Raw genomic sequence first — 26,689 nt, 5'->3', positions numbered from 1 at the left:
GAAGAGGAAAATTTGTATTTTCGATTAAGGGGTGAACTGTCTCTTTAACCTTGCAAACAAACTGAACTTTTAAATCTCAGTAATTAAACACAGAGTTCAGGGAACTACAGCAGGCGATCATACCTATGTGAAATACATTCCCTTTTCTAGTGTTTATTATTTGATATTCAGAATCCCTCAGTGTCCTGCTGTTTTGAAGAGGAGTTGTAACAGTGACTCACTTCAGGCCTCCAACAGTTTGCAGTTTGAGGTCAAAATTTCCCATGTTTGCCAATTTGATAAATGAATAACCAGATTTTAAAAATGAAAACTTAAGTATCCATGTACTTCAGGTATTGACGGATGGCGTTGAATCAGGTTAGACCTTTTGCTTACTCATTCTTTGGTCAGAAACTTTGCAAATTTTAGATTGAATGTCAAACCTCTTGTACGGCTGCTCATGTTGAGACATTTAATATTCAAGAATTGGCTTTTTTAGTTAAATGAAAAATGATTTATTAACAAAAATCAATTCTCAAAGTATAGCTCATTGGTCTCTAAACTCTGGTGTCACATGAGCACAGTTTTATAGTTTTCCTTGTGAATTAGAAAAGCAAACACAGGCAGGCATTGATGGATGGGCTCTGCAAAATTAATTGCTGAGAAGCTGACTGATATTTGTTTAATATGAAAGCACTGGTGCACCTTTACGATACCTCTGTAGTTCACATGGTGATTTGTTTTTGATCAACACAGGGCTAAGCAGTCACTGGGCACCCAAGGCTCTCTTTATATGATCATTTTCACTCTTGCTCAGTCAGCATTAAATGTACGTCAGCAGTAAGCAGTAGGTCAGGCTGATGCGATGAGTCAGGACTTTACTGTTGATGTGGACTGTTTCCCTCATGTAACAGCTCACGTGGATGACTGGTGTGTGTACTCCTGGCTTTTCTAATATTTTTCACATCAGGTCACACCAATGTGAATAATTTCATTATGAAATTATGTGTAATTTGTGGAATACCAGTTAATTATGGAGTGATAATGTTTTTATGCATGCTGTTGAATTACTGTGGCAGAAATGGTGTAGAGATTAAATGTGTTAAGTTTGGGAAATCTGATTCTCCACTAGACGTGCAGGGCCATGATGGCATTTCAGCTTTGCATGCTTTTCCCCCAAGATGCATATATTTTTTAACTTTTGTTAAGTTTGTGTTGTCAGAGTAGCTGGGTTGACATTGGCAACATGCGAAGCTCAGTTATTACTGACATTTTGAGAGAGGTGTTAATTCAGTATTGCATCTCTTTCATACTGTATTTTGGACCAATACAACTTGTGCTATGTAGGAGAGAACTGCTGTCCTTCCACTTCATCTTCATCTCTCTGATCAATCTCTGCTGTCCATCAGAAACTTGTTGAAGAAACCAAAAGAGTAAAGACGCGTAAATGCATCTGCTCGTTTTGCTCACTTTCTGTTTACACAAAACTGACATGTTGAATAAGTACATAATTTAACAAAAAACAATTACAAACAACAGTGACACTAGGGTATTTCTGGAATAAAATAAAGGAAAATGGATTAGAAACTGAAACTATTTCAGCAGATTGCGAACTAGCCGTCGAGCTGCCCCACAGGGTGGAGTGGCTCCAACACAGCGTTCTCAGGCACAGAAATTTGGCGCTGATTGATTTAACTTAAATCGGCACTCGGTAGTACTTAAATAATTCGCTCAGTACCCTTAAAAGTAAGACGTTTGGTACCCAACACAATCCATTAGAGTGGTGGTTCTCAACCACGGATCTGGGGACTCCCATAGATTCTTGAGGGAGTTCCAAAGGATCCCTAAAAATGGGCAATAGTTTATTTTCACTATTTAATTTACCATAGTAGTGAGCCCAATGTGAGTAAGACTCACAAGAGTGACTATTCTGATCATGGGTCTCACCTAGCCCACACTTACCTCTAACTGAACTGTAGCTGACAACTATAGAATTCTGGTCTTCATTAAATCTAACAACCAAAATCTTTTCAGATGGAGGTCCCTGAAGTGAAATCAATCAAATGGGCGTCTGTGGCCTTATGTGTATCAATTTAGGAGTCTTTGAAATGAAAAAGGATGGATTAATGTTTTTGTCAGTTCATTTCTGAGGACCGGCACAACCAGTGGCTAGCCATCATGCACAAGTGAGCAGTTAAAGCAGGTATATCTGAGACTTAAATAATCAGTCACTTTTAAGACTTGATAAGCAGATTAGATGTTTAAAAGGGACTCCAGCTAAATGTTGACACACCTGCACACAGCTACCAGAGTAGACACAACTAAAAATGACGGGCATACTTTGTCAGAATTTGATCGATAAGATTATAATGTCACTTATCTGATTTTTGTTCTATGTATTGTGGGGTTTTGTAGAATAAAGTATTTCTCTTTATTTTCCAGGTTTTACAGAATTGAATGTAGATTGTGTTTGTAGATCATTGAGCTGGTTCCCAGTGTTTCTGGCACCATGGCAAAATTTTAAGCCTCAAAATTACAAGCCCTATCTAATTTTTAAATTGGCCCAGTGTGTGTTGAAAGTCTACATTACCTTACAATCTGAAGACAGTGTTGGACAAGGCCCAACTTATTAACAGTAGGATACTCTGATCAAAAGCTTGTAAACTCTACCTCTACCTCATTTTAATTGTTGTAACATTTTTGGTTGGCAGTATTTTTTTAAACATTTCAGTGAATTCCCAGAGGGCCACTGAGCTCAGCCCACTGCATGCATGGCAGTGAGCCTCTCAAAGCACTTTATGTAATGAGTTTCATCTTTTTCATGGAAAACTGGAGAAAAAAGTTTTGTTATTCTTTGCCTTCAGGGTCCAAAATTAGCACTGGCCATTTGCCAAATGTGAGTAAAAATATATGTCAGCAAATTTTAAAAAAATGAGGTCAGCTGCTGTTTGGCTGGTTGCGGGAAGAAAAAAGCCTGCTTCACGCCATCCTAAATTTTGTGCTGGTGCTTCTGAAATTTTCAGCAGGGAGCACCAGTGCAACTAGTGGGAAAGGTTGCACTGCCTGGAGCTCTGGTCAACTTGTCATGACATCAGAAAACAGCCCTGTTTCAGCTTTGTGACTATGCTTTTTCCTACTGATCCATGAGGGGTTTTAAATGGTTTATTTAGCCCAATAAGTAGGAGAGATTTGTCAAAGAAGGAAACACCTCATACTTCAGTTTATCAGACATTCAAAATCAACACATTTGGAGATGCATAGTTTTTGCTGGACAGGAAGGGGATGAAGACTAATCTGAAAAGTAACAAACGATGTCCGACAAAAGTAATGGAGTAAAAAGAGCAATATTTCTTTCTGGTATGTTTTTGGAGTAGAAGTATAAAGTAGCATAGAAATAAGCTAAGTGAAGTACCTCACATTTGTACTTTAGTATAGGTTCTGGAAACAGTCCACCTCTGCAAACAGGACCTACAGTGCTTGTTTGTTTGTGTTCACTTTTATTTTATGGTCAGTTTAAAAATATTTTGGCTAGGAATGTTTTTCAGTTTACCAGCCATTGACGGATGGACCAAACAGCTGACTCTTGACTCATTTGCCCATTTCCTCTTTTCCCAGGAAATGTCTTGGTCATGGTCCAATGTTTTGTTTTGTTGTTTTTTTCTCGGCTCATGCACAAAACATCTTGACGTCAGTAAAGTTAAGAAGGAGATCTTGTAATGGGAGAAATCTGTATTTTGGGCTTAGTTTGTAGCCAGGCTATTCTTATCAGTAGAATATATCTGCTAACAGTAACAGAAAGTGTTTCGTGTAGTGTCAGTTGCTTTGTGCCCCTGTCTCAAAAATGTGTTTAGCATTAGGCAGTACCAAGTCCAAGTGCCCACGTCCATGTGTAACCACTATTGCTGTGTGGATGTTGCAACTGGCTCACGGGCCACAACAGAGGCACATGGGAGAAGCGTACCTTCAGTTTGCCTTTCTGGAAGAAGTCTTTTCATTCTTACACAAACCATCGCCTTTTTCCTTAACCTAACCAAGAAGGGGTTTTCTGGAGGAAAAACCCAAAGGCAAACTTCCTCCAACAGCACAACCAAGGAATTAGATCCACACCAAATTTAGCAATAACAAACTTATTAAAGTAATTTACGAGGGTAATTACAATGAGGTGTGAGAATGCATGCATGCAGTGACTAATGTGAGGCGCATGTTGTCGGTGTAAAGTGAAAGAAGGAAATGCCATCGGAGCTTGGCAAGGGTTGAAGGGACCAACACACTGGCGTCTGGGCAGGCCGGCTTAAATAGCTCACTCACTAGTCAGGTGTTCCCAGATTATGCCATGACACCTCAGCTGCACCCAGCCAAGGCCTTGTAAGACACACACACACTGCACAGGACGAAGGCAGCAGGGCTCTGGGGCTGTCACAGCAGACAAGAGGTTTTAAAAGTACTGTCCAAAAACTGATGTCATACTTTGGTAGAAAGGTATAACTCAATTTCAGGGAAGCAAAACTAGTTTACAAGATATTGCATTGTACTTGCAGAAAAATGAGGAAGAATGGGAACGTCCATGCCCTGTTTGACTCTGTATTTAAACTTGTGTGGCCCTGTAATTCCCTGTGTGGCTCTCTTTGCCCTAACGTCATGGTCTTTGGTAATGGCTTAATGTTTTGTTTAGTTGAAAACAGGCTCTTATATTGTTGCAATTATTTCCAAACCTTCTCATTGTCTATCGTAAAGGCTCCACTGACATGTTGCCCATTTTAAAGGAGCAGTGTGTAAGATACAGGGAGATGTTTGGTGGGCATTGTTGATGGGGCTTTACTGGGACTGGAATTATCCAAGTGATTGAAACTGGTAGAAAGACGATACAGATCAGTGTGTCTTCAATTCTGTTTGGCACGTTGCAGATGGGCCATTCACCCAGTGCGTAGACCTTTTAAATATTCATTGCATATGTTCTGTTTGTGTGTGCAGTAGGACTCAAATGTTCAAGCAACCAGTCGTCTATATCATGCAGTTTAAAGTTGACAAGACTTTTGAAATGTTTGGGTTAAGCTGAACATTATATCATATGATGAGGCCAGTTCAGACTTATCAAGTATGAGGAAACTTTGAGCTTTGTCTTCTCGTATCCAAGAACAGAATTTCCTTGTAGGCTTTTCAACATTTGTTCAGGAAAAAAGATAAGCTGTTAGAAGATGGCACCCCGAGCAGCTGTCTTTATTTTATATTCTGGCATTTGTTGAATATGTTGGAATAATGAAGACCGGAATTTGTTGAAGTTCTAGTTCAGTAGGCAGTCAGCCATCCTTAGCGTCAGCACTGTCGGTTATCGATGAAAGCTATCTCATTGGTTAGAAGATAACGCAGTGAGCTATATGAACTTTTTTTTTACTGAGGAGGACGGTTTTCCTGAGCTGTAGAGGTACTCGGAGAAATGTTTTGTGTCCGTTGAAAGGAAATAATCTTCAATGTATGCAAAACAACAACAAAAGGATTCTGGTAGTTCAGACTTTAAATGTCAGCTAAAATTTGAGCCTGACACTGCAGGGAAGAGAATACTCTTGTACAGGTTTATATACCTCAGGTTACTATTGAAGTCTGTTATTGTGCTGATTGGATCAAAGTGCAGGGTGTGCAGTTTTCCAGACAGCAAGTCAGTGGGTTTCTGTGGAGACACTAAATAGTAACACCAGAGAGTACGCCCTTAAAGAAACAAAACACAAGAAAACATCATCCTCTGCATATTGGGCTCTTGGTTACGGTGGCTTTGCATGCTGCACCCCCTTTACTACATCTCACATTAATGCTACACTATAAAGAACCATTTTGCAAACCGTCTTGCTGTTTTAGATTTTTAGATGTGTGTTTTAGTACAGGGTGTCCCCCATGAGAATGGCTAGCGTAGGTGGTAAGCACTCTCAAAGGGGCAGTGTTACATTAACATGTTAGGTAATGCTGAACATTCTTGAATCAGTCACTTAATCTGCATTACCACTCAACAATAATGTAACTCTGGCAGAAATTCATGCAGAATAGATTACAGTGTCTCCCACACAGAGATTTTACTTGGGCAGGACGCCCAGGTATATTACTGAATCCAAAGTTTATTTGGGGACCCATTTTAGTGTAGTTTGTTTGTTTATCTGTCCAAGAGTACAACAACATCTGTGATTCATTAACTATGCAGAGTTCACACTGGACACATAAGTGCTGCAAAGTGCCCTGATTTTCCGTGGACTGCCCGCTTCCTTTAGGCATCCATGTTTGCCAGTTTTGCTGTTCAAACTGGGCGCAGTGCAGGGCTCCCTGGACAGATCACGATTTGCAGTGTGATTAGAAAAGAGCATGTTGATGTCTAAGAAGTTGATAGAAACATTGTGTTAAAGGTCACACAGATTTCTCATCCGTCACATGTAGTAGACTATTTTTGTGCCTGCCGCTGTTGTGACACAGATTCTGTTTCCCCGACTCTGTCCTCCTACCTGAACCAAATCTGAACCAAACCTTGCCCAATCCCTAACCATGGAGGTGCGGCACTATGGGATACATCATTTTACCAGGAGGGAAACACTATTTGACACGCGGAACAGACTATGACACAACACTGGTCCTCCCCATCGGCTACCACCACAAGCATGTTTCAGACCAGTGGGAAGCGCCGCTCTCCCTGTCATCCGTCTGTATGTCAGTGGTTATTTGTTTGGGTTGTGCTCATTTTGTTCTGATTAAAATGCAGGTAGGTGCGCTATGAGCCATTATGCTTTCATCATGGCGATTGAAATGGTAATGTGGATGAAAGGTCAGTGTTCTCTCTATTCTGTGACATGACTGTGGTGCAAGTACAGCTGGTGTAGTCTTGGTTGAATGGAGGTCTGCAGGCTGTTGGCACTGTTGGCTGTGTATTTACCTCCTCCCGCGCAGTGACGTTGGTAGACTTGGGTGAGGCCTACCAACCAACGCTCCAAATTAATCTTATAAGATCGATTCTCTTTGACTGGAGGTTCCTAACTGGCTATATAGTGTGCAGAACCATAGATGTTATAATGTGGGCACAATTTTATGCATACAGGTCTTCAGTTGTGTGTTGCTGCTTCAGTTAAAGGCCTGAAGCTCCTCAGGTTCATATCAAATCAAAAGGGAATGTTTCTCTCCCTTAAGGAGCTGCTGACCCACTTTGAACAGTTGGCTTCATAATGGCGTTTCAGTGACTCAATGCAGTTTTTCGAGGCTTTTTCCATCCTGACAAGAATGGTGTAAATACCTGCAATTCTTCCTTTCGTTTGTTTTTTTAATTGTCTTCTATTTTGGCAAACTAAAAGTTTTTACATGGAAACTTGTGACCTTTTTGTAAGAAAAGTAGTTGACCTCAGTGGCACAGTGACTCGGCTGCATCTGTGACCTCTCCTGGGTTTTTATTGTCACTGTGTGCTCCATTTACCCACCTGGGCAGACACAGTCCAGACTAAAGTGAGCATCAAGGTCAGACAGTGTTATTTTAGGAACTGGAGTCATTACTACCTACAGTGGGACAGACTGCACATGGCACTGCAAAAACACTACTTTGCAGTCGAGTTTTTCTTGATGAAGGGGAATTAAATGTTGGGGACGGTTTTGTTTCTACTGTAATTTCAGTATTCACCAAACTGAGAATCAAGTGCTGTTTGACTTAAGAAGACAGCTCATTCCAAAATCAAACAGCATATTTTTCCTCTTACCTGTAGTGCTGTTTATCAGTCTAGGTTGCTTTGGTGTGAGTTGCTGAGTGTTGGAGATATTGGCTTTGGAGATGTCTGCCTTCTCTTGAATATAATGGAACTAGATGGCACTCAATGGTGCGTTAAGTGCGAAAAAAGAAATCATCATCTGGTTATTCAAGTTAATTCACAGACCTTGTTATGAGCATTTTCATGCAGTAGCTATTTTCGTTCCACCAAACTACACCCAACAACTGTATCATGGCTCAGAAGGAAGCGTGTATCTACTTATGGACAAAAGGATCGTGCATGTAACAGTGCGAGATTTAGGGCCTGTTTATACGGTTCCGTATATTTCTGAAAACGGGTATTTATCTTTGCGTTTGTACTAAGGATAGACCGATATTTGAGTTTTTTACTTGTATCGGCATCGGCCGATACACGCGTGGGTTCGCGGATTTATTTTTCCCTGGCATGATTTACAGACAGGCATCCACGGGCAGCTCTGTGTTGCTGGAAGACCCTGCAGCGCACATGCAGCGAATCCTACTGTGTACAGTAGTTGTTGTTTTATTTATGCTTCAGCTTAAATATTTGTTTATTTTATAAAGACATTACTGGAAGATTTAAGAGCACTGAACTCTTTTTTTTATTTTATTTGAATGTATAATAATAATAATAATAATAATAATATTCTACCTGTTCTACCTCAACTTTCCATCTTGTTTTAGTATTTTTTACTGTTCAATAAATGTTTCTTATTTTAAACTTGAGACCTGTAATATTTGTTAGTGTCATTTTTTTTATGTAAATTGAGGGAGCAAAAGCAGTATTGGCCCTAAATATCGGCTCAAGAAAATCAGCAGTTCATAATCGGTCATCGGCTAAGGGTGATGGAAAAAAATCGGCATCGGCCCTAAAAAATGCATATCGGTCTATCCCTAGTTTGTACCTATCATTTACGCGTAACCAGCTTTTTTCTCAACGAAAACAGATTTTCAAAAACGGCTTCCAAAGTGAAAGTTTTTGAAAATATATTTGTTTCTATGGAGATGTATAAACAGGATAGACAGAGATTTTGGAAACGATGACGTTGCAACCCAGTTAGGCGCCGGGTAACCACAACAATGGCAGATGTATGCCGGGTTGTTTACGTTTTGTTAGCACTTTTGGGACTACTAACGAGCTTACAAATGAACTTACAACATCACCGCTACATCGGCGCCCAAAGACGTCTGCTGTGCCCAATATTAGTAAGTGGATAGCAGCTAACTATGCTACATAAGGTTAAAATGTTGTTTATCATTGTTTTTATCACTAGCGCCAAGAGGAAAACTGTGCGTACGCAGAATGTTCTTCTGTGGTGTTTGACATATGGCGCATCGCCACCTACTGGCCTGGCATGCTAATTGCAGCAGGGATATCGTTTTCAAAACTGATCGTGTAATCCCGGAATATTTTTTTTATACGGGATAAATAAAAATCCATTTTTATTTGTATCGGTATCCGTGTAAACAAGGCCTTAAATGCTAATGGCATCCTCCTTGAGCTGTAACGTAAGCTAGCTCAGTGGTGCTCGGTGAGCTAGCAGTAGCTTTTGCACAGTGAATCACAAAATACAGGAACTGATAAACTCTTACAGAATTAAACTGTATCAACACACACTAAAGATAGCTCTGGAAGTTTCCTACCTGTCACAACACAAGTGCATATGAATCACAAGCGTGCTCTGTCACTGCTAAAGCTGCATATTCCTCTCAAATTCCTTTTTTTTTTTGGACACTGTAGCTAAACTTATTTAATATCCACTGTCTGTAAGCTACTCACCCTTGAAAAATATTTGAGATTGAGAGATTGCATGCCATATTTGAGATTGGATTAAAAATTATCATCTCTCCAAATTGGCAGTGCAATATTCATATGTTAAATCCCAGATGGTCTCATCTAAGCTGGTGTTGGCCTCTCACCAAACTATCTGCCTCCTTGACCCTCTACCAGGTAACCATTTTAAAGAGGTTTTGCCATCTGTGGGATCAACAATGCTAAATATGATCAATTTATCACCTACAACCACTCTGTCTCCACTAGCTTCATAACTGCATGGTGTAACCTGTACTAAAGAAACCACACTTTGATCAGAGTCTCTGAATGATTATAAAGAAGTCCCTAACCTTCCATTTTATTCACAAGAGGCCAAATTTTAAAGCTACCTTTTTGAGTCATTTCAGTCTCCTTTCAAGGCCTGTCACTCCCCTGAAACGGCACTTATAATGGTAAATGATCTTCTGCTTACCGTGGACTCAGTTTCCACCTCTGTGCTTTTATTAGTGGATCTCAGTGCGGCTTTTGACACCATAGTTCACTGTGTACTCCTACACGGACTGGAAAATCAATTCCTCGTCTCGGGCCTATTGTAAGAAACACTAAGAAGAGTCAATATTAGATAGCTATTGATTGATGACTACTCAATCTGCCAAACACTTAGCTGATTAATCAGCCAACTGTTTGGCCTATTACAGCAGAAAATGGTGAAAACTGTCCATTCAAAGATTCAAGGGCCCAATAGGACATCCTCAAATGTCTTGTCTAAACAATAGTTCAAAACCAAGAGATTCAGTTAAGTCATAAAGGCAACTGCAGAGAAGCAGGAAAGCTTTGCATTTGAGAGGCCGGCGCAAATATTTGGCATGCTTCCTTGAAAATAACTTCAAATGTGTAATCGATTCTCCAAACTGTTGCTGATATGAGATTCTGTTGATCGACTTATAGATGAATGGACTAAGGGTTTCTGCTCTACATCCATTTGTCAGTGTGTACATGACTCCTCAGAGGAGCCACGCTTTTATTTTTCTTCCCACTCATGACCTACATATTGTTGATCTACTGTACCACGCTGATTAGATCTGCTGGTTTATTTCTTTCCTGCTTAATACCATTTCACCACATTAAAAGTCAGATGTGGTTTTACATGGATTTGAAAAATGAAAAAAAATTCCTGCTAGGTTCTGTTTTTCTTTTCCTCTCAGTGTTTGTACATCTGATGTCCTTCAGAGGACAGCTGAACAGATGTTACCCAGGAGACATTTTCAGGACACTGAGGTTTAGTCCTCCACTAAAATATTGATGTCACTTCACATTCAGTTGCAAATGCAAACAGTGATGTGAGCTCCGACATCAGTGATGTGTGTTTCTAAGTGCTTGAACAAAATACTATCCAAGGAAGGTTTTTCTCTCCTGTCCTCTAGTTTATAGAGCCGTATGGATGACACTGTGTCAGATCAACAGCCAGCAATTCTCAAATATTGTGGCAGAGGTGTAGCTGTAAAAATGTAAAGCATGTTGGTAAAGAACTTCTGTGTATCTCTAAAGAGGCTCAGCGGTGGCTGAGATCTGCTCTGAGTGCCAGGTACTTCTGTTGAAAATAACAATTTGTTATGAAATTAAAGCACTGCAGGGAGTCTTGCTAGGACTGAATAAAAAGCAAATTAAATAAGTGACTGTAATCACTTCAGGTTTCCACAAACTCCCTGTGTGTCTCTCTTCCTCTGTAGGTACAAAGACAGAATGTGAGGCCAACCAGTTTCAGTGTGGAAACGGTCGCTGCATCCCCTCCGTCTGGCAGTGTGACGGAGACGAGGACTGCACCGATGGCAGCGACGAGAACTCCTGTGGTGAGTTGCTAAACACACACTGCTGTCACACACACACACACACACACACACACACACTCTGTGAGCAGAGTACTGCATCACTGAGAACAGTGAACACACATGCATGTACACAAATAATAGAAAACCAACAAGATTAACAGATGACTGCAAGGGAATGTGTTTGTTGCATTAAAGGGAGAGTTTAGATATGTAGAAGAGGGGTTGTGTGAGGTACTTACCAACAGTCCATGTATTACATACAGCAGATGTCAGTCGGTGTGCTCCCAGTTTAGAGAAGCAGGCAGGGGTACAGACAAAGAAGCTAAGCAATTTACTGTCCTGGACAGGTTAGCAGCAAAACCTTTTTTTAGCCACCTACAAAAATCAATATCTTTTTAAATGTACATTATATGTAAAATATTTTCACCACTTTGCTTTGACTTCAGACAGCGATTTCTAACTGGATACTGTCGATGTTAAATCGCTCTATTTAAAGCCAGACTCCATTGAGGAAAAACAGTCATTTTTAACATTGCTGAACACAGGAGCTGCTCGTCTACTGCTGCCTTGATCAATTTCTGTTAATGTGTGGCTTTGGCCTTGAAGGGATTAGTTCAGATTCAGCAAAGTTGCACAATAATACAAACAAACTGATCAAGGCAGCGACAGACCAGCAGCTCCCATGTTGAGCAATGTTAAAATGATTGGTTTTGTCAATGGAGTCTGGTGGCTTTAACAAGAGCATAGATTGGGAACCAAAGCTGTCAACGGCCTCCCCATTGGAAAGGGCCATCTGATGGAAAGGGAAAGTGGTAAAAATATTCTAAATATAGCACACGCAAATTGTGGTTTTTTTTGTTTTGTTTTTTTTTACGTGGCTCATAATGTTCGGCTGCTTCTCCCATCCACAGCAATATTGCTTAGCTTCTGTGGCGGTACTTCTGCCTGCTTCTCCAAACTTGGAGTGTGCCAACTGTCATTTACTGTGGGCAATACACTGACTATCATCAGTCAGTGAATCAGTCAATGAATAATTAGGCACTGAGGTGGATTGTTTCTGAATGCAGCTAACTGAAACACAGTTGTTACAGTCTGAACTGTAAGTCAAGTCTCTGTATTAAAACACTTGGGTCACCAGACCTTTCATATCCACTAAAATATGGTTTCTCTTTTCCCACACCAGTTAGTCATACATAACTTCTATTTTACTTGTGATTTTAAGGGTAAGGCTAGCTATTATATTTATTTTTCTTAATGTCAGCAGATCTAAATGAAAAGACCCAAACCAGCAGTGAATTGACCCCACTTGCAAGTTGTGTGTGTGTGTGTGTGTGTGTGTGTGTGTGTGTGTGTATCCAAAGCCTGATAATCTCATTAATCTGTGCCTTAGAGCTCCATTGTTGTCCAGAAACTATTAAAAATGCATCAGTGTGCCACACTGGGTTGCACTGGGTGACATGTTCCTTCATTACCATGGACACTTTATGTTGGATAAAGTCAAAATAAATTACACTGTCCTGCTTCTGTATATACTTACTAAAGCAGTTTTTTAAGAGTCACTGATTGGGGGAGGGGGACTTACACATGTTGGTTTTTAGGGATGCACCAAATATTCGGTAACCGAATATATTCGGCCGAATATTGCCAAAAAAAACACACATTCGGTGGAATAAGTTAAAAGCAAGGCCAAATAATAGTGGCGTTTTGATAACGCAATCAAACAGCATGCCGTGACGGGCAGAATAAAATGACGGTAGTGTGGTGATCCGTCCGTCACGGCACTCGCATTAGCGACTAAAAATAGTTTTGAGCAGCAAAATAGGCTTAAATCATCCAGCACGCTGTGCGAGCAGCCTACAGATTTCAACCAGTAGCAGAAACGAAAGGCGAATCCCACCGATTGTGGGTTGAACGGGGGTCACAGACACAGTCAGGAATTAGGGATGCACCGAATATTCGGTAACCGAATATATTCGGCCGAATATTGCAAAAAAACACACATTCGGTATTCGGTGGAATAAGTTAAAAGCAAGGCTGAATAATAGTGGCGTTCTGATAACACAATCAAACGGCGTGCCGTGACGGGCGGAATAAAATGACAGTAGTGTGGCGATCCGTCCGTCATGGCACTCGCATTTGCGACTAAAAATAGTTTTGAGCAGCAAAATAGGCTTAAATTATTCAGCACGCTGTGCGAGCAGCCTACAGATTTCAACCAGCAGCAGAAACGAAAGGCGAATCCCACCGATTGTGGGTTGAACGGGGGTCACAGACACAGACAGTAATGTATTCCCGTCAAATACGGCGGCCATCAGCTTACCGGCGATGGAGAAGTCGGCTCCAATAATATCCTCTTCTTGGCGTCATGACTGCCCAGAGGTACCTGAACAGCCGAGCCAGCCGAACACAGGTATGTGACGTGTCAGAGGAGAAACGAGCCTTTCACATTTCTCTCTTTCTGGCAGTAACGGCCCACAAACCTCACCGCACTTTAGGGACTGTTCTTTACTTGTCAGGGGAGCAGGGTGGCTGGTTGATTTTTATTTTATTTATTTATTTTATTTTGATCCCCCCATGTTAATCACTTATTGATGCTGTTGAATAAGTCAATAAGTAATTTATTCCATTGAAATATCATTGATGTATTATAGAAAAGTGATTAATCTTTTTATAAATGACAAAAGGCACATCTGCCTCATTTTCGTTGTGGTATCGTGATTCTACTCAGAACCATGATATTTTCATTGGTATCGCACAGTGGGTCCCAATTTTGATACCGTGACAACACTAATCTGGAAGGGGTTCATCTGCAAAAACTAATGAACAACTAAACAATGATATTCGGTATTCGGTACTCTGTATTCGGCCAAGCTTTTAATAATATTCGGCTTCGGCCACAAATTTTCATTTCGGTGCATCCCTACTGGTTTTGGTCATTTCATGGGATTTTTTGATAATAGCTGTATTCTTTTAACTTTCATTACAAATGCCTTTTCTCACATCTAAGCCTCCTCAAAGTTGTGACAATCCATCACAATGTTGGATGTTACTGTTGGTGCAATTCTTTCTGTGTGGATCAGGTGCCATCTCCATTGCTGCTGTGTCATATGTGGGGTGCGAATGTATTGTTTTTACACTGTTAATGTGGCCTTTGATGGAGTGTGGGCGAATTGATGACAGTCCATCTTGGTTACAATTGAGCATGGTTTCCTGCCAAAGTGAACAATATGTAAATGAAGTTGGAAATGGAGTCTGACTTGTATCTTGAAAGGTCACCTCACAGGGTGCCAGATTAGCTTTTTACATTGGCAGGACTGTTGCCAGTTGTTTTTCTTTTTCTTCAGGTACAAGCTCTGGCATTCAGTTTGGTTGCACCCAAATATTAAATGGAGCTCTATAGCATGGCCGTATTTAACTCTGTAAGCCCACTTGCCTTACAACCAGCTTTGCTTTTTAGCCACAACAGATGCAAACATCTGTTAAGCAGCAATACATTACAGGAAATTGAAGGTATTTTCATAAAACAATCTGCGTAGCACCTTCACCCAACTTTATTGGTAGGTCAGTATTAATACCCAGGACTCACAATGTTACTCATAGTCAGAAACTTTGAGATAAATACAGCTGCAGTTGGCTGTGACTGATCTGTACCTCTGGCCTGGAATAACATTCTTCCATTGCTGTAGGACTGCAAATGACAATTCCTTTATTTGGTGGTTGATCCATAAATTTTCCCAATTAATTTTGGCTAGAAATAGTAAGTTAGTCTTAAAAAAGGGTCTCCGCACGGCGTATTCAGGCTCAACATACATGCTACCTAGTCTTCATTTTCTAGTTCAAAATACTGCCAGTCCGCGCTGGTTTTGTGAGAGGACATCTGCCCAGTTTCTCACTGTACTTTTTTAAAACTCCAGTCTACTCAAGCATTACCACAGGAGAGGGGGACTGACGTCTGACGGCTCTGTAGCACTTACTAGTGGCGGTCAGCTGCATGACAGTTAAGCGGCCTTGTACATGAATTAAACACTGATTGGTTTAACCAACTAATATTTCTGATGCCGACTTGCGAGGGGTGGACGTTTAATCATTTAGACAACTAATTGTGCACATCCCTAGTTTAAATAGCCTCTTTCATCTGACCAACTGTCCAGAACCAAAAGAGATTCAGTTGATGCCGATTTGTCTTTCGGTGGGTGTGCGCATGCAATTTCATGTACTAACCTACTAATGCAAATTGTTATAATCAAACTGTAGCTTCTACTATCTAGCTTCTAAAGGGTTAATGTCAGCCTCACGCTAAACTTTTCCGTCGAATTCACCGCTGAATATAAATGACCAATCTCGAAATAAATTTATGAGAGTTTTACCTCAGATTGTGGATACTCCTGTGATCTCAATTGTTTGGTGTAAGGAAGACATAAAACTTTTTCTATTTTATTTTTGTGTTTAATATCACAAGTTTTTAGAATTGCCTAATGAAAAAACTAAAGTTCAATAACCTGAACATAGTCGACAACCAAAAGCTGGGGTCTCTCCAGCATCAAACAGGAAGCCAGGTAGACAGTGAACATGGAGGGGTGTAAGGGGAGGCGCAAAAACGTGGTCAAATCTTGGTTCTCTTGGACTGTGGGGAAAAAGAATAAACTAGGGGAGTTTGGGAACAGGAGTCTGTGTGTAATTCTGTGTATCTGATTCACCAACGGGCACTTAGTTAATGAGAAATCTTCATCTCATTCCTGCAGTCCTCTCCCAAAAAAAAATAGCCCAGCTAACCAACAGAGGCTGATAGTGCGTTGAGGTGACAAAATCTAAAATGTAAACTTGAATACAGATTATCTTTATGGATTATATTGTTGCCGAAATGAAAAGAATACTGTCAACATGTGACACCTTTCATCTTGAGTTTCTAGAGGTATGTGTTCTTACAGACATGTAAGAAATTGCTAATGTGTCATATCTCTTAAAGGCAGTTTGTAGTGTGTAGTGTGTAGTGTAGTATTTTCCACCAGGTGCGTAATGGGAAATGATCTCAAAAGGAATCTAGTTGTAGTCTTGTAAATATTGACCCAACAAGATCCCCAGTCTTTGCAAAATTGAATAGTGCGTGACTAAAAACTTGCATTGTCTTTAGATATGAGGGTGTCAGATTTTAGTCTTTTAAAATTATTTTCAAAAGTCTTTTTAAAGTCCCCCATGCATAAGCAGCAATGGATATCAAAAGCACTTTCTTTATGGCTTCCAGTGTATTAAATCACTTATGAACCTTCTGAAACATTTAAAAGTACCTTGCTTTTTTTCCTCACTGATTACATGAGAAAAACAGTGTCTTTAAAATCCACAAATACACACGGCATGAACTCAAAATCAATCTGTTGCACACACATCCGTTGCTTTTATCGTACACATACATATTGCACAAACGTTGGCACATGTTCTCACTTCTTCACATTGTGACACACAGATGTGACATGACATTCACAACTCATCATGTTAACGTGGCCCCACCAGGAGACTTCCCAGCGTCCCTTGAGACAGAATGACCTGGTGATGGGAAGGTAGCAGATAGAGCAGAGCTAAATATGGGTACGACAGAGACGTGCGTGTCCAATACATTTTGAATCTTTCTCTACTTTCTTATGTCCCTCATCTATCTGGGTCAAATGGGACTGGGAGGGAGGAAAGAACAAGTGAAGGAAATGAGTGCGGGAAAAAGGAAGAAAACAAGGGATGGAGGGGAAGAATAAGAACAGCTGATCATACTGCAGGGCGATATAAGAGAAAAAAAAATCCTGATAAGCAGAAGACCCCCTCAGATATAAATAAACTGGATGTCCTGCAGGGAATTAATTGAAGTGGGTAGCAGATGATTTTCCTGTACTTTAAAGGCTCACATACCAAAATAATGTACATTTCCACTTCATTTATTTTGTTCAGTTTCTTCTACATAAAAGCCTACTAGAAATGGGAGTGTACGAGCCACTTAAGCACATATTTATATTTGGTAAAATGTGTGTGTGTGTGTGTGTGTGTGTGTGTGTGTGTGTGTGTGTGTGTGTGTGTGTGTGTGTGTGTGTGTGTGTGTTGAAACGACATCATAAAGATTCTGATATTATTGTTTCTCAATATTTTGTATAGTGTATAGTAGAGGAATATGCTAAGCTATTGTTTATATTTGCTTTATTTCTGTGTTAGGAGACAGGCATAGGTTATTTACGACAAGTGTTGTGCCATCAGGCAGTTTAGAGCACATGACAAAAGGAGATTGTTGGCAATGTCGTGCGTAAAGACGACATGGAGTCTGTGTTGGTTTGGGTCGTAATAAGTTTTCCATCATGTTATGACATGTTAAACTGTATAATAATGGATGATACGGTGAGAATATACAGAAATGGGACATCAAGTCAGAATTAGGGATGTTTCTGTCAACTAAATGAAAAGTTTAATCAAGACAAAAAGTCAAAATTTAGCATTCAGCATAATTCCTGAAGCCTTTACCTTCATCAAAGTAAGGTGGAAGCATATCTTGTGAGGTCATTGTTGTGATGAGCTGCATCTTTTCAGACCAGGCGAGATAATGTCAGATTGGTCTGAGTGTGGCTAGCAGCGCTAGCAGCAGCAGCTATCGTTCCGTACAGGTTAACATCCACATGCTTCAGTTGAATGTGGTTGCGCTTTGCTCTAGTCGAGTGACTATACGTCATTTTTTTTCTGACACAGCCTATATGCTACCTTGCTTTCATTTTCTAGATCAAAGTAATGCCAAACCGCGCTGGTTTTGCGAGAGGACATCTCTTATTTCCCACCGTGCTGTTTTAAAACTCCAGTCTACTCGAGCGTTGTTTCAAGTTTTTAACTAGGCTAGTCATCAACAGTCTGAATCTTACCTCATCAGAGAAACAAATGGAGTTAAAGGTTGGCAGCAACTTGGCTCGCAGTCCCCTCCGACCCCCCTGAATGTTCTGTGTCAGCCAAAGAGCATCACAGAAACACTGATTTTACCGTGAAACAGCTTCAGTCAGTGTTTCTACCGGTTTTGATTCATGAGTTTGTTTTGAAGAGGACAATATGGAAATTTTGGTGCTAAGTCAAAACCTCATAAAAAATGAATACAGAAGGAATCCTAAAATGTACCAGCAATGGTGGTTGTTAAACAAAGAGGACAAGAACTCCCATCATCCCTTGCCACTTCATGACATCATCAAATTCTCCACCCAGCTGGATATTGTATGCACTTGCGGAACACTAAACATCAAAATGGACTGAGCTGAAAGTAGTTGGTGATTAGAAAAACTCAGACTTGGAACAAAAGAGCAGAGATTATGACATATTACTGATGGAGTTTGTGCTGTGGAAATATACATTATACTAAATTTGTCCAGACAGCAGGTGAACATCGAGGGTGTTGAGTTTGCATAAACTGCCAATCAAATCAGGAGCAGGTTAGTGACTGTTCTTTTGGTGACAGTAAAGTGATGATGGACTAAAATGGATTTTGGCCCTCTGCCCATGATCGCTTTCACCCCTTCACTCTGCCTCACGGCCGCTGACATTTTGTTGCATTCGAGTGTCCATCTGTTATTCAGTCAGTGGGAGATCAGAGCTGCTTTAACTTTCAACCCAGACAGAACTGAGACATGTGAAAGAAGAGAAACCAAAATTAATTCATAAAAGAAGGTTGGTAATGAGGCCCGCTGCGACTTGCTGCTGTTGTGGCTCAAACTGAAGTTGGTTGTTTTTTGAGTGCGTATTTGTATTCTGGTCAGAGAGACTGAGGAGAGGCCTCAAGGAGACACCGAAGCCCCTGCAAAGAGATGGAGGTGCTGAGAGTGGAGGTGTTTGTGTTGTGTTATAGACAGTTTTTAAAAATCCTCAGTTTGCCTTAAAACATTTATTTTTTCAGTGTTGCTTCATCTCTTCCTTGCTGCTGCTTCTTCTTCTTTCTCTTTTTCCTGCTGCCTTGATTTGCACAAGACAAACATCCTGGAGATGTGGCTAAATGATACATCGTTTTACATCAAAATTGCGATTGCAAATTAAAAGGCAAATTGCAAGAGCCGTGATTCTAATTTGAACTTGTATAATTAAATGTCTCTTAATAAGCTGTAGGAGGTGAGAGGTTTAGCCTAGTCGGGGGCTCTTACTTCTGCTGCTTTAGATGCAGTATTGCAGACCCATTTACTCACCTGTTGTCAATTTGGTGAGTTGGCTGAATGTTCAAAACATTGTTTGTCAATTTGAAGACATGAGAAAATTAAGTAGCTCAGTACCTGAGTCACAATGGCTGATGTTTATTTAGAATCTCCCATTAAACTTTAAAGTAGGACGGGGCTATTTTGGCCTATAAATAATGATGTATTATTCAGTTTTATTGTGATACACAATACAGTATATGTCTATTTTGAAATCTCCTCTAAACTACTGTACTCTACTGAAATACTGAACTACAACATAAATGATGGTTACAAGAAAGTTAATTTACCGTCAATAAAATACAAGTACTTTATGATAAAGTAAAACAAAGTACTGTTAAGATAATGTAAAGTTCAACACTGTTATAATAAAGTTAAATAAGGTAGTTATATTAACCTCCTGAGACCCTGTGTCCTCATTTGAGGACATCACATTTTGGGTTTACTTGCCCTTATACTTTATTCCACTTAACTTAGACCTGTTGTCCTTGTTCATGGACACTTTTTTGGTGCCACGTAATGGTAGTTGGGCCACAATATGCTAATCCATGTTAAAACAAGATGGCAGCCATCTCTGCCAAGTCAGTCTACAGTCGATCCCAAAGTCCAAAACCTGATCACATTTATTGGTTGAAACTTTGGGTTGGGTTGTTTGATATGGCAACAAATTTGACCAGTTTTAGCAGCAGTAACAAGATAAGACGCTGTTATTGCCAAGTATTTGTTTGAAGACATTGGGACTTTGTAATCATCTTGTTTGAGGAGACTGGGACTTAATTATTGACAACATTTAGTTTTTTTATACTTATCAGGTCCTACCAGGGGCGTTTCTTGGGACTGAGAACATTGGGGGCTGAGCCCAGAACCTTATAGGGAAGTCTAGGGGATCCTACCTGGGGAAAAAAGCTCTGTGCTTTCTTGAGCCTTATTGTGTCTTGTCTATAGCCAAATACTGCCAACATGTACTTCAGAATGTGTCAAAATAAAATTATATTATATTGATAGAAACAGGATGATGCACTTACAGATAACACAGGAATTAAAGCCAAAAAAATAAATATTTTGTAAATATTTTGACTGAAGCCAAGTCATATTCCCCCTCAATTTTTAAAAAATGTTAGAGGTTACATGATTTGCAATTTTTAGTTTGCTTTTTTTTTTTAAACACCAGACCATGTGAAAAAGTTGAGTGATGATGCCTACAGACTATATCAGGAGCCATATTTTCCCCAAAAAACGCACATTACATGAGTCAGTTTAATTTTTGGTATTTTATTTTTCCTTCCTTGCTAAAGTGGCACTCACTGGGCTCAATTATATTGTTTTAATTATGAAATACAAGAGATGGTAGTAAAGAGTTTAAATGTTGCAACAATATATGAGTAGCCTAATCAATAACAACATTGACAAATATCTACATGAATAACTGTATACATGCAGGCAAAATGAGATAGAGGTGCTCAGCAGCGCTTGGCAGCCCTTCGGAAGTCCTCGGGAGTTTTATTGTGAAAGCTCAGCTTTCACAATAAAAGGAAAAAGGCCAACACTTCAACCCCCACAGCAACGTTAGAAGGACATAACAACAGTTACGTAGTTGTGTGCGGTATCTTTGGTAACTTATGTGAGAAAAATATCACTGAATTTATGTGTGGGAAAAGTCGCCATTCGTACCGAGCCTTCAGGGATTTTCAGCCCGCCTAAGAGCGTCTATCACCGGGGAGGACTGTCCCGCAGCTCCGCCAGCACACCCCCCTAACACTACACGTTTCACATAATTTTGAAGGAATAAACAGAATTTAAATTATTCATTTACCTGTTTCTGGTAACGGCTCCCCGGAGACGTGAGCCTCAGCCGAGTCAGCCTCCTTGTTTTTGAAAAAACGTTTTATATCCATGATCTTTCGTGTTGTTGCTAAAACGTCTCCCTCCAGCGCGCCAACGGTTTAGATATCGGAAGAGCCTGGTGACGCGAGGCTATTAGCCAATAAAACACGGATGCTTCACGCAACCCCTCTCTCTGATTAACCAGTCTCGACATCATCCTGTGTTGCATTCACTGAAAATGGAAAACTACAACTTCTTTAGTGGCTCGTTAATGTACAGTTATCATTATTTCTTCTGAAATGGAATTATCCGGGGCTTAAGAAAAAACGTTCGGGGCTAAAGCCCCGGATCGCCAGGCCAGGCGACGCCACTGGGTCCTACTGATCCCAAATAGCTAGGAGGAATTACAGAAGCATACCAAACAAAAGTTTGGGTCTAAGTAGCACAAAGTTAAATAATATACTATTATAACAAAGTTGAATAAAGAATTGCTATCATAAAGTTAAATAAAATACTGTTGTGATAAATCTAAATAAAGTTTAAGTACTGTTTTAATAAAGTTAAATACAGGAATGTTATAATGAAATAACTCAAAATGGAACCATTAGTGTTTTTATTTTGAAGCACTCGGCTCCTCATGGGCAGGAAATGTTGGTTACTTTGCTGTTAACTTGAAGTTTCTGGTCAACAGTTAGATGTTAGCAGTTAGCAAAAGGTTAACCCATCAGAGCAGCACCATTAAACATGAGCATTTATTTACTGTAATTGGGAAACAACCCAACTGCATTGATATTTGCAAGTTGCACTGGTGCTCTGTGGTCGTAAAATGCAACTAAATAATCATGGCCTGGGGTCCTGCAGAAAAACACACACCTTAACTCACCCACTATTGCCCAGAAGACAGTTGCCTGGATGGCGAGGGCAGTGACAATTTATACGCCACAATTTAAGTTAAACTCATTTGGAATAGTCATTTTGTACATCCCACATGGAACGTACCACAATATATCAAGTATAATTGATACATCACCCACCCTTACATTAAAGCCCTGGGAGCTAACTTTAATGTGAGCTTGAACTGCTTAAGTAGGCTTGTCAATACTATCATTAGGGCAGAGCTTCTCAAATCTAAAGGGGGTCACAACGTAAAGAACAGGCAAGGAAAGCCAAACATTTCTGCAACACCAAATTGGTTTTCACTCTTTAAACTATTTTTTTCTCTTTTATTAATTGGTCATTTTATCCTCCTCGAGGCTCTAAAAATTATTCAAGTTAATCAGTCTCAGAAGGACGAAATTCCTTGGCTAACTGGTTATAGTTCATTGACATTTTCAACTTGGCTTTTCACAGATGGCAGTGCAGCTGTTTTCAGTAAATAATCCAATGATTACAGGTGGTTATTATTCGCTCAGCTCTACTTGGAGACGGCCCTGACTGAGGGTTATCAGTGTTTTTCTTAATCCTGTACTCTTTTGCCATGTTCATTTATAAAGCAAGAATTTTCAGCAAATAATCTAACTCATGGTCAAGACTGGAGTGTTTTTTTTTTTACTTGTAATTTCACTTTATCTGTTAGCTGTGTTTTCTGTTTTCCTCCTTTTGATGGAAAATGAATGCAGCAGTCGTATCTCCAGAGGATAGTTCTGAATGCATTTTTAATGCGAATGTGGAGTTTGGGCTTTGCTTAATCAGTCTGCAACAAATTGTATACTCATGACCTTTTCACCTGATAAAGAAAGAAACTCTGCCTTTGTATATTGCAATTCATATTCATGAGAAGTGCGAGTATGGTTTCGGTCTTTTTCCCCTTCTCTTCCTGTTATTTGTGTCTTCCTATTTCTTTCATTAAAGAACACGAAGCCTATCTGTATAATAAATCCATCTCTCTTTTCTGTTCTTCTCCAGTTAGAAAGACTTGTATGGAGGTGGACTTTGTGTGTCGCAATGGCCAGTGTGTCCCGAAGAGATGGCACTGTGATGGGGAGCCTGACTGCGAGGACGGGTCTGACGAGAGCGTCGAAATATGCCGTGAGTAGATGGTTTCCTCTCTGACAAACATCACACAGGTTTCAAGTCAGATTCTGTTCAGAGCTTGTCTCAACACAAACTTGTTTACCACAACACACTTAGAATAAATTTCGCTGCCAAAGTATTTTTTGAGGTTTTGTTGCGCTAACCTAAAATCACAAAGTTTACATTTCTGCTTTCCAAGACAGACTTAGAACCAAAGGTTTTGCATTTATTTCCTCCATTTCAGGCAATCATTGAGTTTTATTCTTTTCAATCGATTTGAAAATCCACTTGTTTTCACTTGGAAATTGAAAGTTGCTTCAGGGCAGTTATTTCCGGACATTTTTATGTCTTTATGTTTAAGGAGTAACATAGGAGTTTTCAACCTGTAACATATTTTCTCATGTTTAATGTCGTAACTGACTAATGGGAACAACAATTTTTGGAATTGGTCCAGTATTGAATGAGACAAGCTGCCATGTAACCACTCGAGACCTTTGGCACGGTCAGTTTGTCGACTTGTTTTTTCCACTGACAGGCTCAGATTATTTAAAGTGTCTGACGACTTATGGAGGGGATCCCTTTGGAGAGTCCCGACATTGCTTTCGCCACACCTGCTAGCTTGTATAGAGCCGAGGGGTGTGCCATATCATATCATTCATGATAATACCGGTGTAATTTTTAATATGATGTGAAAAATTAATCATGATACTTGAAATATTTGGACTTGTTGACACTGTCGTCATACTGTTACCCACGGCAACAACAAGCATGGCTGAAAGTGAAATTATTACCGACCCTGCGGTGGTTCCAAAAAGACTTCAGTAATGTGGAATAAACTGTGGCATCGTTAGGCCTGGGCATCCTTAATGAGACTCTTTTAGCGAGTTACTGTGTCTCACCCTCCTTGCAGAGGGAACTCAGTCAGCGGCTCCTCCAGCAGCAGCACAGCGTCTCTCCCTCTCTTCTCCTGCCATGTGCACATGGCAGTCGGTGTCGTTAAGTGATTAAACATTTGGTAATGTAAACCTTTGTGCAGCTTAACAAAAAACTACATGTATGTGAATGTGCAATAGTTATGGTAGCAAAACAGCCTGTCACAGGTTACAGTGTGATGATTAGAGGAGAAATGGCAGAGCATAAATGTCCAGGTGGAAAAAAACAACTCAGCTCAATCATTTAGAATTTTGAAGAGAAGGAAATCACCTGTTGATTCATATATATACTGTGTATATATAGATCCCAGGGTACTTTTTTTTTTTAATTTGGGAGCTGTTGAACTATTTATATTGTATACAGAATCTGAATCTCACTCTGAGTTACTGTTGTTGTTCACAAACTTAAGAAATGAGAGATAATTTTTGTTTAGTTTTTACTGAACATTTGAACGCAAATTGTTAGGTTATGTTTAGGTTTTAGGTTATGTTCATTTCAACCAGACTGTCTTGCTTTGTGGAGAGACAAAGCAAGACAGTTTTTGAGAGTTGTATTTTATTTTGTTTTACGATGATAATATTGCTGTTTATTTAAATGGAGTCTAGTTGGTTTGGCAAGAGTGATTTTGGGGCTGTTTATGGTTAAACAAAAAGGATCTTAGTCTTTCTTCTTCCTTTTCACATTGTTGTCAGACACTTCTGTTGTTGCATTGACATTGATTTTGCTCAGATGCGATCAGGTACATTGTTACTGTGTTATGTAGTTGGGAAAAACTCAAACCTCAGTCAGCTGTAAAAGAGCTGAAATTCTTAGCTTTTTTATCAAACCTTAATTGTCTTCCAAGATTTTTTTCCCCAAAAACCTTAACCTTATAGTGCGGTGCTTTTCAGCAGCCAGTTTCTCTGATGGTGGAACCTTTAACAAACACCCAAATGAACCAACAAGAAAGAGGTTCTTGTTTTCAAATACACTATCGTGCCATCTAAAAGTGTTCGGTATGCTATTTGACAGAGTCCAGCATTATTCTGTCATGGTGCAATTATTGAAGACTTTTTCATCCATGGACTGTGGGATTTGGCTGAGTCAAAATGTTAGTGAATGTCTCAATGCATTCATTGTTGGTTTGTGTTTTCATGGGATTTGTGACAGTAAGAAAAATTTAGAACAGCTTTAGTATTAAGATCCTTCAGGTCATTAAAAGAAGCACCTCAAACATGTGCCAATTAACCTAACCTATTATGTGCCACCTTAGAGAACACTGCTGCACAAAGGTCAGCAACTCCAATAGGTTCATTCAGGACAGCGAAACACATAAATACATATCAACAACAATGTGAAACCAGGGGCCTGTGTCACGAAGCAGGATTAATGTCTTAGCGAGGTAACTTCAGGGTTAACCCTGGGTTTTCGGTCTCACGAAGCCGGTTCAGTTCTTATCGGGGTAGATCACCATGGTAACTTACTCTGAACGGCTATCCTGCTCCGGAGCAGGGTAAGTTCAGGGTTGAATCTGATCCTACAAAAAGCACCACCCACTGGCCAATCAGCTGTTTGGAAAAAAATGACTTGCTGACAGAAATGCAGCCCAGTCATGACGGGAAGTTTAATTCATTTGATTGATTTTGATTTGAAAGTTTATTTTGAACATTAAAAAAGAAAAGAAAGCAACAACAACAGACAATGAAAAGATTGTTCAAAAAGGAGTGGAAAGAAGTCGAAATTTCATCCCACCCCTTCATAAGAAAGAAACTGATAATTTGTGGACACTTAATAGCACCATTAATTAGTGCCAACATTTTGTTTTGTTGGAGGAAATGATCCCTGTTAAAGATAATGGGCCTAATTGACAGCTTTGCTGCTGGAAATGTGGAAAGTAGCCTATCATGTTTACACTTCATGGTGTTTGAGGGATTTTCCTTTTTGTTTTTTAAAGAGGGAGACTAGGTATATTTTTGCGCAGCTGTTAATTTCTAACACAGCTCAATATCAGGATGATTTTATTCAGCCTATCAATTTGGTGTTGATATGATTTAATTGTGGCGTCAGCTTTAAGCTTTATTGTAGCATATATAACGTTATAAGAAGACCAATGTAATGATGTTAGACGATAATTGTAATACACGCAGTTCATCTGCGCAGCATTGATTTCATGGGATTCAAGGGTGTGATCAGTGTCAGATGTACAGGTACAGGTACTGTAGCTACTTGAACCAGTGATGAGTAATTTAACCTACACATAATTTTATTTGCTACCTTGTTTTGTCTTGATTTTTCTCTCTCTCTTCCTCTTTCTTCTTTCCTTACCCATTTTTTTCTTCTCTATTATGTGATTTCATTGATGTTTTGACAAGCTTTGATAAGCTTTTAGTGGCTTCTAACCTCTCCAGCACTTTTCTTTTTTTAATCT

The 26,689-nt window shown here is 39.8% G+C and overlaps 1 protein-coding gene across 2 annotated transcripts in view; it reads left to right on the top strand.

Annotated features, from left to right (window-relative positions):
* Positions 1-26,689, top strand: part of vldlr (very low density lipoprotein receptor) — a 93,183-nt gene that overhangs the window by 5,365 nt on the left and 61,129 nt on the right. For both annotated transcript variants that reach the window (XM_049604658.1, XM_049604657.1), the window contains exons 2-3: positions 11,225-11,344; positions 23,242-23,364. In XM_049604658.1, the coding sequence (XP_049460615.1) occupies positions 11,225-11,344; positions 23,242-23,364 (243 nt within the window). The remainder of the gene's footprint in view (positions 1-11,224; positions 11,345-23,241; positions 23,365-26,689) is intronic.

Source organism: Epinephelus fuscoguttatus, linkage group LG18 (assembly GCF_011397635.1).
Source record: "Epinephelus fuscoguttatus linkage group LG18, E.fuscoguttatus.final_Chr_v1".
Taxonomy (NCBI): domain Eukaryota; kingdom Metazoa; phylum Chordata; class Actinopteri; order Perciformes; family Serranidae; genus Epinephelus; species Epinephelus fuscoguttatus.
Note: the sequence above shows the minus strand (reverse complement) of the source record. Positions and strands in the feature narration are given on the sequence as shown.